Genomic DNA, 13,571 nt, shown 5'->3' on the forward strand with positions numbered 1-13,571 from the left:
AATCCCTAAACCCATACTTCCATGGAACCACGCCTTTGCCTCTTGTGTGGCCCGGATGTTCTGGATTCCCAAGGTCGTAAGTCAACTCGTCCCTCTCTCTATTCGGCTGGAATGTTCCCTCGGCCACTGCTTGTATGGCCTCCTGTAGTCTCTGGGCTGCTAGCTGGATTTTTGGCCCATAGATGCCGGCCCCAGTCAATGGTCCAAGCTTCCCCCGTGACCATAAAACCAGGTCCTTGACCTTTCAGGTCAGTTCATGGTCGCAGGTTGGATGCCTCTGTCAAGCAGATCCTACTCCATCTTCTCACATTTGGGTATTGCAAGCTTGTAGCCTCCTTGCCATAGAGTGTGATGGTATACTTTCTTCGAGGCATTTTCTTTGGCCTTCTGCACCTTCTGAAGCCCAAGCTCTGAAGACTTGTATTGCACAAATGCATCCCAGTGACCCCTTAGCTTTACGAGCTCTCCGATAAACATAGGCGTGGTCCTAGTCTTGATATATTTCTTCATCAAAATTTTCTTGAATGACCGCAGCTGTTCGGCCATCTTGCTCAGGGTCCAGCGCTTGCATATCTCTTCTGATTCAGCTGGAACCGTGAAGTTCTTCTTAAGCTCGCGCCAGCACCATTCTTTTTCTCTTTCGGGTACCGCATCCCTTTCCTACCTCCGATTGTAAGCTTTCCATAGTCTGAAGCTGATCGGGATGTGGTCCCTGACAATATATCCGGATTGTCTTACGATTTTTTTAGCGGCAGCTTCTGGAGCGATCGGTTCATCATCTGGACCAACTTTCGTTATAATGTACCGCCCTTCCAGTTTCTTTGTCAGCCTCGCTTCGTCTTTTTCTACTGCGACGATGATCCAGACGACTATAAAAAACATTCATATACTCATATAAAAAACATTCATGTACTCAATACAAGTATAGTTGTGATATGTATATTAGCACTTTGTTCACCAGCAGTGTCATCCTGAATGGATGATGCCTCAATTCCGTCACCGAACATATTCAAATATATGTCGATATTACTGCCATCATCAGCTTGTTCGGGGCCATCTCCTTGTGCACCACCACCTTCGGCAATCATATTCAATAGGAACTGTTCGTCTTCCGCATCTGTTTGTTGTTGCGGGTCCATCATAACTAAAATATAAATAATTTCAATAATTACCGATCGATGGACGAGGTCTAGTAATACTCTCTAAGTAATTCAAGAGATAAACTTGAAATATTCTATATATGAAATATTCTAGATGTTTTTTCACTAAGTACCGATGGACGAGGTCGAGAAATATTCTCTAAGTAATTCAAGAAATATACATGAAATATTCTATCGATAATTTCACTAAGTACCAATCGATGGACGAGGTCGAGTAATATTCACATTCATACATTTAAAAATTAAATATACCTTAATTTAAACTCACTTTACAAACACATACATACACATTCATACATTTAAAACTTATATATACCTTAATTTACATTCACATTCATACATCAATATTAAATTAACACATAATTCAAAATTAAACAACATAATTGGTCAACAAATTAACACTATAAATTTCAAAATTAACACTATAAATTTCAACAAATTAACAAAATTAACACTATAACAAAATTAACACTATAATTGGTAAACAAAATCAATAATAAAATTAACACTATAATTCAAAAACAAAATTAAACAAAATCAAAGTAGGGTTAGGGGGCGGCGGCGCCGGCGGCGCACGGCCGGGCCAGGGCGGCGCGCGCGCGGTCTGGCCTGCACGTACGGCGTGTGGTGGCGGCTCGGCGTCGAGGCCAGGGCGGGGTGTGGCTCAGGGTTGGTGGTCGGCGGCGCTCGGGGAGGCGAGGCCGGCGAGGCGTGTGGGCGGGCCGGCGAGGCATGCAGGCGAGCCGGAGGCGGCGGGACCTCAGGAGGAGACGACGGCGCGCGTGCAGAGATGACGGCGCTTGGGGAGAACACGGCGCGCGGTGGACAACGGTGGCGCTCGGGGACAACGGCGCTTGGGGCGGGGGGAGGGGAGGACGACTGCGCTAGCTCGGGGCAGCGCTCAGAGACGACGGCGCGATGGAGCGGCGGAGCTCCGGCGGCGCGTCCTCTGGCGGCGGTGGTCGGCGGTGCTCGGGGATGACGACGGTGGCGAGCAGGAGGCGGTTGGGAGCAGGGGCGCAGATCAAGGAAAGCACCAAGTGTTGGGGGGAACAGGGGGCGAGGAAGAAGGTGAGTTATATGGGGGGGGGGGCTTTTGTCTCGGGTGAAGCCACGACTCGGGACAAAAGGCCCTTTGATCCCGGGTGGTGGCTTCACCCGGGACAAAAGGGGGGGGGGTGTTTTGTCCCGGTTTGTGGCTAGACCCGGGACAAAAGGTATCTTTTTGGCGGGCCGGGTAAATTTTCAGCCCACGGCCCACCATTAGTCCCGAGTGGATCTACCACCCTGGACAAAAGGGGCCCGTTTTCCCTTATTCCCGCCAAATCTTTCTCTTTTTCATTTGTTTCTTTTTACTTCTCTTTTAAAATTGGCTTTCATTTGTTAATTGAGTAAAAAAAATTATGGTTCCAAAAAATATGGAACAAAATTTCTTATTGTATATAGACTTTATACATGCAACAAAAATATTTAATTTTCATTCAAGTGATTGGGTCAACGAAATATATAACTTTTTTCATATCATATTTTTTTTATTTTGACCATGCAAAAATAGATTAGGTGAATAAATTTTTTCAAACTTTTGCTTTTCGACAGAAAGTGGGTTCTATCACGTTTAAAAAGTGAATTTTACATAAAATTAAGCAATTTCATAACAAAAGTATTCGAATAATATAAAATAATTCAAGTACATGAAGGATTAGCGGTAACATACTTTCTCTTGACAAATGTCTCTTGATTATGATCACGGCATAAGTATGGAGCATCATCATTAGCTAGCAGGATGCATGGATCAGCATTTATTTCGAAAGGTGGAATGGCAACAAAGTTATTATATTCTTCTGACAAGTCTGTCTTGTCCTCCACTCCAACGATGTTTCTTTTCCCTGATAGAACTATGTGTCGCTTAGGCTCATTCTTTTCCTTGTTTATCTCCTTTATTTGGCTTCCTGGACATGTCCTTAAGGTAGAAAACCTGAGCGACATCCTGGGCTAGGACAAACGGCTTGTCTCTATACCCAAGATTTTTGAGATCAACTATTGTCATCCCATACTCATCTTTTGTTACCCCTCCTCCAGGTAGCTTAACCCATTGGCAACGAAATAGAGGCACCTTGAAATTGGAACCGTATTCCAGCTCCCATATCTCTTCAGTGTAGCTGTAATATGTGTCCTTTCTTCCATTATTGTCCGTGGCATCCATACGGACACCGCTGTTTTGGTTGGTACTCTTTTTATCTTGGGCTATCATATAAAATGTGTTTCCATTTATCTCGTACCCTTGGTATGTTAAGATATTCCAAGATGGCCCCCTAGCCAATAAGAATAGTTGTTCACTTATATCTAAGTTATGCATTAGATGCTTTCACAACCATCTGCCGAAAGTGTTCATGTGCTCACGTGTAATCCATGCCTCAGACTTTTCTGGGAATTCGGAGAGCAGAATCTTCTTGTGTTCCTCGATATACGGGTCAACCAAGGATGATTGTTGAAGAACCAGATAATGCGCTTTCTTGAACCAGAAATCATTTGTGCAGACATAAGATTTCTTTCCTAATGTACTCTTTCCTTTAGTCTCCCCTCCTATCGCGATTTAGGGACCCCAATCGGTTTAAGGTCATCAATAAAGTCAACACAAAAGTCAATGACCTCCTCAGTTCCGTAGGCACTGGCGATGCTTCCTTCTGGACGAGCTCGATTATGAACACATTTCTTGAGTACCCCCATGAACCTTTCCAATGGGAACATGTTGTGTAGAAATACTGGTCTGAGGATATCAATCTCTTTCACAAGGTGCACTAGAAGATGTGTCATGATGTTGAAGAAAGATGGTGAAAATATCAGCTCAAAGCCAACAAAGCATTGCACCACATCATTTTGCAGCTTTATCAAATTGTCCGGGTCAATTACCTTCTGAGAAACTACGTTGAGGAAGGCACATAGCTTCATGATGGTTAACCAAATGTTATCAGGAAGAATCCCCCGCAGCACAACCGAAAGAAGTTCGGTCATAAGCACGTGGTAGTCATGGGACTTGAGATTTGTAAATTTCTTCTCTGCCAAATTTAGGATTCCTTTTATATTGGATGAGTATCCAGATGGAACCTTTATACTGCTCAAGCAGTCAAACATGCTTTCCTTCTCTTCCTTGCTAAGAGTAAAGCTGGCAGGACTTAAGTATTCTTGTCCATTATCTCGCTGTTGTGGATGTAAGGCATCTCGTTCTTCCATATGTTGCAATTCTTGACGTGCTTCTAGTGTATCTTTTGTCTTTCCGTAAACACCCAAGAATGCTATCAGGTTGACATAAATATTATTCGTGAGGTGCATCACATTAATTGCATGACGAACATCTAAGATTTCACAATACAGTAGCTCCCAAAATATAGATTTCTTCTTCCACATGGGCGCCATTCCGTTTTTGTTCGGAACAGGCTGGCTACCAGGTCCCTTTCCAAAAATAACTTTAGATCTTTTACCATGTCGAAGACGTTTTTACCACTACGGTGCATCGATTTTGTTCAGTGGTCCGCTTGGCCTTTGAAATGATTGCCCTTTTTTCGTACCGGATGCTTGATGGGAAGAAATCGACAACGACCTAGGTATATAACCTTCTTACAGTGTGCATGCTTTATATCCCTTATTCGAATATCCTGACAAGTTACTAAGAACAGACCAGTCATTGATCGTTACGAATAGCAATGCCCGTAGGTTGAAGTTTTCCTGTTTGTATTCATCCCACATCCGTACACTTTCTTCGCCCCAGAGCAATAAGAGTTCTTCGACCAATGGTCTTAGGTACACATCAATGTCATTTCCGGGCTGCTTTGGGCTCGGGATAAGCACTGGCATCATGATGAACTTCCGTTTCATGCAGAGCCATGGTGGAAGATTGTACATATAAAGAGTCACAGGCCAAGTGCTATGATCACTGCTCATCTCACCAAAAGGATTCATGCCATCCGTACTCAAATCGAACCTTATGTTTCTCGCATCCAATTCAAATTCAAGGTACGTTCTATCTATTTTTCTCCATTGCGACCCATCAGCGGGGTGTCTCAATATCGAGTCTTGCTTGCGTTCCTCTTTGTGCCATCGCATCAACTTAGCATTATCTTTATTTCTAAACAGACACTTCAAACGTGGTATTATTGGCGAATACCACATGACTTTCGCAGGAACTCTCTTTCGGGGACGCTCCCCCTCGACATCGCCAGGATCATCTCTTCTGATCTTGTAATGCAATACACTGCATACGGACATGCATCCAAATTCTTGTACTCGCCGCGGTAGAGGATGCAGTCGTTGGGGCATGTATGTATCTTTTGCACTTCCAATCCTAGAGGGCAAACAAGTTGTTTGGCTTCATACATTGTGGTAGGCAATTCGTTGTCCTTAGGAATCATTTTTTTAATAAGTTTCAGTAATTCACCAAATTCTTTGTCGGATACACCATTTGTCGCCTTCCATTGCAGCAACTCCAAGGTGGTGCCAAGCTTCTTCAATCCATTTTCACAATCTGGGTACAACAACTTACGGTGGTCCTCTAACATCTTCTGGAACTTCAACCTCTCCGTTTTACTCTCACAGTCTGCCCACACATTGTGCAGTGCCTACCCCAGATCGTCGCTGGGATCAACTTCTGCTACATCTACTTCGGGCTCTTCCATGGGAATATCGTCATCGAATACACCAAATCTAGCATTCCCGGGAAAGTGGTCGTCAAAATCTTCTTCTTCATTGTCTTCCATGGTAACCCCCTGTTCTCCGTGTTTCGTCCAACAAACATACTTCTCTATAAAACCATTTGTGAAAATGTGGCTGTGTAGGATTCTTGAAGAGGAGTAATCCTTGTTATTCTTGCAATTAACACACTTGCAACACATAAAACCATTCTGCTTGTTTGCCTCAGCCACAGACAAAAAATAATGCAGGCCTTCAATGAATTCGTTAGAACGTCGGTCAGCATTATACATCCATTGCCGGTCCATCTGCATTTTAAAGGAATCGATTTGAATTCTTTACACGTATCAAATAAATAAAATATATCCAACCTAAATTAAATTAAATGTAGCATAACATGAATAATTAAAAGATCTGCAATATCCATCATACATCATGATTAATTAAAAGGAGTACTTAATCTATTACAGAACTTCACGTAAATAGTACAAATTAAAATACATGATGATACATCCTACTCAGGGGACCTATCAACCAATGTCTTCTTAACCGCCTCCCGAAATCTCGACATGTTACGGTCAAATTCTGCCAACCCCGACTCTTTACGTCAAGCATTATATCAAGCATCAACTTGCGATCATCATCCGTACCATGCAAATCAACATTAAACTCATGCTGAAATTTACGATCTGCTTTTGAAATTGTGAAGTAGTAAAATGCTTTCTTAATCCAACGACGAATACGACCGCTCACAAGACCAACACGATCTTCAGGACGGAACTCAAGGGAATGTCCAGTGCGCTTCAATTAATTGCGTACCGCCGCCTGAGTGGACGCACGGCGCTGGAAAGCATCATGTTGCAATGGTATTGCAATGGTATTTCTAAAATGTATATATTAATTACTCTTACAATTACAATGAAAACATATACATCATTAATTACTCTAACAATTACAATAATCACATTAATTACTCTTACAAATAAAAATAAATACATCACTAGTGTCAAAATAATCCATTCATAATAAAAAAATTCTATTATACTCATTTCATTAATTCATTCAGTAATACAAAAATCTACTATCCACAATATGGTCATATATACAAGTAAATCACATGAAGTGTGTACACTCATTCTAAAAATTTCTACTATCCACATACTCATCTAAATCTAAAGGAAAATATACTACACTCATTTATAATATATAGCCATTTATACGTGTAAAATCACATCAACACTTATGATCAACTAAAACAAGTATACTATACTCCTTTGGATCAATTAAAACAAATAAATCACACCTACATATGCAATCTAAATGTCCAAGAAATAAGCTACACATTTTCTCTATTTCTAAAGCATGAAATGAGCTACACAAGTAAGGGAAGAAGAGAAAAACAAGCCCCAAACCTTTAGCGCCGATGGATGGACGGGGGAATCAAAGATCTTCACAAATGTGGTGAACAAATGAGCAAGAACTCCCCTCTCCCGAGCCAAGAACAGCAAGAACAAGTGAGCTGAATGGCTCGGGGGGGGGGGAGAGGGAAGGGGGTAAGGGGGCGAAGATCTTTGTCTCGGTTGGATCCACCAACCGGGACAAAAGGCCGCGCGGCCCTTTTGTCCCGGTTGGTGGATCCAACCGGGACAAAAGACACCCCTTCGGTCCCGGTTGGTGGATACAACCGGGACAAAAGGCCTCTAGCCCCTACTAGTCCGGCTAGCCGTTGGACCCGGGATAAAATCCACATTTTGTCTCAGACCTAAAGACAGTCGGGACAAATGGCTTAGAACATAGTAGTGGCCGGAGACGCATAGGAGACGAAGGCGGCGGGGCCAGCGGCCTTCTTGGCCTCCTGGCCCGTAAGCACGAAGATGATGGCGCCGATGGCGAACCAGATGAGGTCCCACCACGTGAGCATGTGCTTCATCTCGACGCTGCTCTGGCCGCTGACCTCATGCAGCTCTGTCGAGTCCAGCGCGTGATCCCACAGCGAGGCCTATCTCCAGCAGCGCTCGCATGTACGCCGACCAGCTCTGGAACTCCTTCGGAACAGATTATTTAAGCCCCCACCGCCGCAGTACCACGCTACCGCGCGCCATGGAAAGATTTATCTGTAAAACAATCACGTGTTAAAGATTTTCCTCCGATAGGGTAAAACAATCACTTATTTCACATAATGGTAAAATAGTCACATGTTTCTTGTAATAGCAATGGTGGATTATTCTTAGCTATATGTAAGGGTATTTTAGGCTATTTTTATCATAATAGTAATGGTGGGTAATTTATTTATTTTTTGTTTAATGTGGTAATTTCTAGGCCTTGAGAGCGAACATGGAGACTCCGTTTGTTGGCCAAATAATAAGATAATAGATAGATCAGTAGGGGATCTTCCCCTCCTGTTTCATAAAAAAAGATTCTATCTTGTTCATAGACATAAAAACATAAGCTGTCCCCATTTCAGTGTCGCATCACAAGCTAATTCCTTCTGTTGATAGCTAGATGGTAGATGCCAAAGTATGTTCTGCTTAATACAGAGCCTTATTCCCCCAAGTGGAAACAAATGCATGGATACAAACATCTCCAGCTGATGCTCAGCAATAATAATTCACACACCACAAACACCATACATTGAAGCTTAATAAATGGTTCACAAATCACAGCAGCCGGCATCAGGCACACAAACCAGCTGTCTCTTGGTTCATCAAACATTATAAAGAAAGCAAACTCACAGCTGCTGCTTATTAGCCCCGCACTCCGTTTCAAACGGAGTAGCAGGCACTCATCAAGCCACACAACATCAAACGCACACGCAGCAGGTGGGCAGCACACACCCAGACCCAGCTACTGCTGCTGCTTCATTGTCTCAGATCCTATCGCAAGCCACATACTCGAGCACACACGCCGGCCGGTGTCTGACCATTGAGCGCAACACGCGTGCAGTCAGAAAACCCGGCGGCATTTTTTATTCCAAAGAACGCGTGAACCGAACGCTTGCTTGGCCAACTCGGCCAGCAAGCATCAGTGCAAGCAGGAAGCCAACCTGAGGCCCCTACCCTTCTCAGCAACAAACTCAACCAAAGGCAGCTGCTGCAGCCTGCAGCAGAAATGAAATCATCACAGCAAGCCAGCAACCCTGCTCGATCAGCGTCCATCATGTAGAGGGTGAACGAGTCGGCCATCTCCCGCAGCAGCCACGGCAGTGTGGACCGTGTTCAGGATTCACCTAGGCAATGCGAGAGGCAGAGTCATACGCAGTCGATAGGAAGAATGAAAGAGAAGTTACGTCACTAACGTAATCATTCAAAAAAAAACATTTCACCATTGTGCTCGGACAGAGTAAGTTAACATGAAACGTTCCAGAAACGTCATTCTGGAGATGGAACACAGGAATATTTTCAGCCCCGTCTTGTAAAAATGTATCCCAAGTATCGTACCACATTCCTGCTCCTCAATCGACCCGGAAACTTGATGTACAGACTAAGTAGTGTGCGTACCTGAGAACGGTGCCCCTGAGGAGGCGCTTCCTCCTGTAGTAGCGCGAGTGCACGGGCGGCTCGAAGAGGCTGGGGTGGTGGCCGGCGGTAAGCCCGTCCCACTCCAGCGCCTCCCAGACATCCTTCTCCATCTCGACGGCTGGTCTCTTCACGCGTGGCCCGCGGCCCTGCAAGGCCGGCAGCCGGCGCAGGCCGAAGCACCCCCTGATCCTGATGGTCTCGAGCGCCGGTGCGATCATCTTAACCTCAGATATCTGCCGCAGCTTCGGCATGTCGTGCAGGTGGATGGTGATCAGCTTTTGGAACGATAAGCCGCGGGCGACTATCCCCGACGAGTACAATTCGTCCAGCACGAAGACGTGCGTGAGGTCGCCGCAGCCGAAGATGTGGAGGGTCTCCAAGCTGGGGAAGGAGTTGACCCACACCGGTAGCGCGAACTGGAGCCGTGGGCAGGAGCGCAGGTGTAGGTGCTGCAGATTTTGGAAGGAACCATTTATATACCAGTCGCTTTTCAAACCTTTGCCCCAAATGCACCGGGCCATCTGGAGATCCGATGCCCAGATGGTTTGCAGTCGATTTCTACCGTCGATTGCCTTTGCAGGGAAGATCATATCCAAGTTGGGGCACCTCTCCACATGGCACCACTTCAGGCGATACCAGTACGACGAGGTTATGTTAGTGCTGATTGCGGCATCATGCACGTGCAGCGATTCGGCGTAACATCTTGTTAGCCCACCTAAAGTGATAAGTGCCTGGAGGCTCTTGGCCATTGATAAGTTTGCTGGCAGATTTTTCATGTCTCTATTACCAGACAAATCAAGTATTTTCAGATCTATTTTGTCCATGAATGAGTTGTACCAATCTATTGATGTTGTCTCTGCTTTATGAGTGGGTTTGATTATCCGAAGCTTTTGGAGGTAACGCAACCTTCCTTGTAATCTACTTATTAATTGCCAAGACATGAATCCTTCAATATTTAGCTCCCTGAGGTTAATCATGATATCCATATTTCCTTCAAATAAGATATCATTCCATTCTGTGTAACGTAAGTCAAGCACCCATAGGCTTTGTAGACACATCCAATTTGCATTGTTCTCTCCACCTTCACTTATGTTGTCATGTGTGCAGCGATCCAATCCGAGGAATCACAATCCCTTACACTGGAGGAAAGGAGGTGACATAAAATTGAAGGTGCAATGATAGAGAATTAGCACGCCAAGGTTGCAGCAGTGTTTAAGGAACACATTTGGTGAGTTCCCAGACTTGTCAAGTGCTACGAACAAAGACGATGCCCTTTCCAATATAGCTTTTGTATCTTCTTGTATTGTCAGATTCTCTGAGGTGATAGAAATCCAGGGACAACATGGCCTCTTTCTAGAGAAGGAAATACCATCCCTGACTACCAAAAATGGTGCCCAGTCTTCCATGAGTATTTTAAACACTTCGTCAAGCCGAGAAGCATGATCACCTACCCAATGTATTTCCTGATGCAATGCATCAGTAATCTCCCTTGTTCCATCTCCCTTAATTATCCCATCACACATCCAGTAGTTTGGAGCATGAGTCACCCAATCAAATCCCGTGGCCCTGTGGAAATTATATTGCAAGAACAGCTCGTACAGGCAACACTATCCATTACCATTGTTGGGTCAACGCCCTGCATCCATGGGTGGCGATCAACTATGTTTGCTGCTTCTTTACGCAGCAATGCATCAAACTGTGAACTGTATAATTGATTGCTCGAGTACCAAGAAGAGAGAAAAAGGTGGGTGTATCTCAGCTTGCTTGCTATCTCAAAAGGGTCGGCATGTATAGTCAAAGACAATCTTTTGAATGTCCATATTATTACGTGGTCGAGGTAGTCAGGACTAATGCCAAACTTACTTACATCAACCTCGTCATCACTCCCATTAAGGAAAACCATCACAAGTTTTCTATTAATTAGGGTTTGGGCAATCACTTGTGAAACACTAGGTATCACATCCCTAGAGCCAAAGTCCACACCGTTGAAGTCATCCTCTTCATCCTGCTTGTCAAACATGGCCATTACTGTTTCAAGGCCTAGTTTTAGCTCTTCTGCGATTTTCCTCTGCATCACCCTTCTACTTTCCCATGCTGAGCAATCTATGTAAATTATTGTGTCACAGCATAGCCTTGAAGGAATATTTTGAGCTTTGATTGACCAAAGTTCTTGTTCTATGGATCTGAGAACCGGGGCCGCCCCAAAGCCACCCCAACCATTAAAGTAGATGACGTTTTTGTCACTCTCCTGCCGGATAGCCTCAAATATATCCTCTCTGGCGCTATCAACATCTGTTGCGTAGATATTCTGCAGTGGAGTTAGGAGGAAGCAAAATGAGGCTAGTAACTAGTCAATCCGATACGAATGCATAGGCTCTGGTAGTGTGCATGAGATAGATACGAATCGAAGGATGTTGGCGCATGTATAAACCAGCAGCTAGCAGAGTGCACTACTAATTACAGGCTTCTTTGGAGTCTTCACGTGAAGCCACCTAGGATCCTAAGTGGACACTCCGAAAAAATAGAGAAATCCTATAAATTCTCACAAAAATTAGAAATATCCGGCCATCGATCCAACAACTCTAATTATAATAACCATCAGATCTGCTATCTTTCCTAATAAATTACTCACCTCTGCCATTATAAAAATAGACTAAAGTAACCCTCTAAACATGTATCTAAATTACCCACCTATGCCATTATTAAAAAAATCTAAAATAACCCCCTAATCTTTGTGTAAATTACCCACCTATGCCATTATAAAAATAAAACAAATACCCCCCTAAATTTGCATATAAATTGTCCAATTATGTCATTATTATTACAAGTTAAATTACTTAGAAATCTGAATCTTAATTATATAATTACAATAATATATTAAAGTACACCAATATAAAGTTCTAAAATTACTATTTCTATCATTATTAGTATATTATTTATATTATTGCTTATATAAAAATATGACCCACGATTTATGTCACCATATATTCATGTATGATGGAAGAGATAAGAACACCAATTCACAAACAAATAGTTCAACTAAACATATATTGAATACATATGGAGGAGCACAAAATAAAATTTATTGTAACTAAATAATGAAAATATATATTTTAGAGTATGTGTTAGAATATTTAATAGATGAAAAAGACGTGAGATGAATAATTATAATTATTGATCTTATTTTTATATTAACTCTAATTAGCCCGTGCGGGAGCACGAGTTGATAGACTAGTTATTTGAATTAGATGTACCAATGCTTACAGTCGCATGAATTACAGTAGTGCCGGTCGTACCAATTTTCCCATGATGAAATCCCTCTTGCTTTATAGAAGAAGAACAACAGACAAGAATACGGATGCATGCTCTGGTAGGGTCTGTCAACCAGTGGATGTTGGAGAACAAGTATAAACTAACCAGCTAGTAGAATGAGTACACTACTGATGGTGTCTCAGAACTTATTTGGAATAAAAAAGTACCAGTACTGGTGCATGCTTGAAGTAGACTATTTTCAAGGGTTGTATATATGTGAATCATGCTTACAGTAGTATTTTATTTTTTAAAATTAGGAATCACAGTAGCACCGTACGTACCTTTCTTTCCATGACGAAATCTCTCTTGCCTTAGAAGACCAACAACAGACAGGAAATGTGCGCACGAACGCCGATATAACCCATCAATCCGCTGGTTCGATCAACACCTGCGCACAGCATTACTGTAAACGATCAGCACACACCTGTTTCAGTTCCCATGGATAAGAATTAAAGGAAGGCGGATCTAACCCATCATTCCATTGATGTGTGCTCGCCTTCAGATCGAATAGAAGTCGGCGGCGGCAGGAGACGCCATCGCGATCCGAGAGGCGGAGGGCGGTAGGAGTGTAGTGTTAAATGTTTAGGCACCACGGCAGTCGGCAGCTGTGTTCCTCTGCACAACGAATGGTTCCTTGCTTTGCTTCCTTGGCTTCTTCCTCCATGCATGCTTTACTTCCTGGACGCCTTGCTTCTCACAGCAAGCAAAGCATTCTCCTTTCTCTTTTTCCAAAGCAATGGATAATTCCCTTTTGCTTTTTGGAGGATGGTCGGCAGTAGCTGTAATTTGTGTTAAAGACAGTCATGGATGACCCGGTAGAGAGCAGCAGACACTTCTCTTTGTTTAAAGAAGAGATTGCCAATGCTTTTTCGTTTTCTTTTTCTGACCTGGGTGTGGC

The 13,571-nt window shown here is 43.3% G+C and overlaps 1 protein-coding gene across 1 annotated transcript; it reads right to left on the reverse strand.

The window, feature by feature from the left end:
• Nucleotides 1-8,447: 8,447 nt before the first annotated feature.
• LOC120680459 (putative disease resistance protein At4g10780) lies at nucleotides 8,448-13,342 on the reverse strand. Its single transcript, XM_039961954.1, has 4 exons — nucleotides 13,144-13,342; nucleotides 12,955-13,061; nucleotides 9,341-11,669; nucleotides 8,448-9,069 (listed from the first exon to the last, which is right to left on the reverse strand). The coding sequence occupies exons 3-4, from the start codon at nucleotides 10,417-10,419 to the stop codon at nucleotides 9,066-9,068; spliced, it is 1,083 nt and encodes a 360-aa protein (XP_039817888.1). The 5' UTR covers nucleotides 10,420-11,669; nucleotides 12,955-13,061; nucleotides 13,144-13,342; the 3' UTR covers nucleotides 8,448-9,065.
• Nucleotides 13,343-13,571: the final 229 nt, after the last annotated feature.

The sequence above is a fragment of the Panicum virgatum genome, chromosome 7N (genome assembly GCF_016808335.1).
Source record: "Panicum virgatum strain AP13 chromosome 7N, P.virgatum_v5, whole genome shotgun sequence".
In the NCBI taxonomy this organism is placed as follows: domain Eukaryota; kingdom Viridiplantae; phylum Streptophyta; class Magnoliopsida; order Poales; family Poaceae; genus Panicum; species Panicum virgatum.

What these genes read in the sequence shown, in the direction of transcription:
- LOC120680459 (XM_039961954.1), bottom strand. Translation starts at nt 10,419, where the DNA reads ATGTGTCTACAAAGCCTATGGGTGCTTGACTTACGTTACACAGAATGG.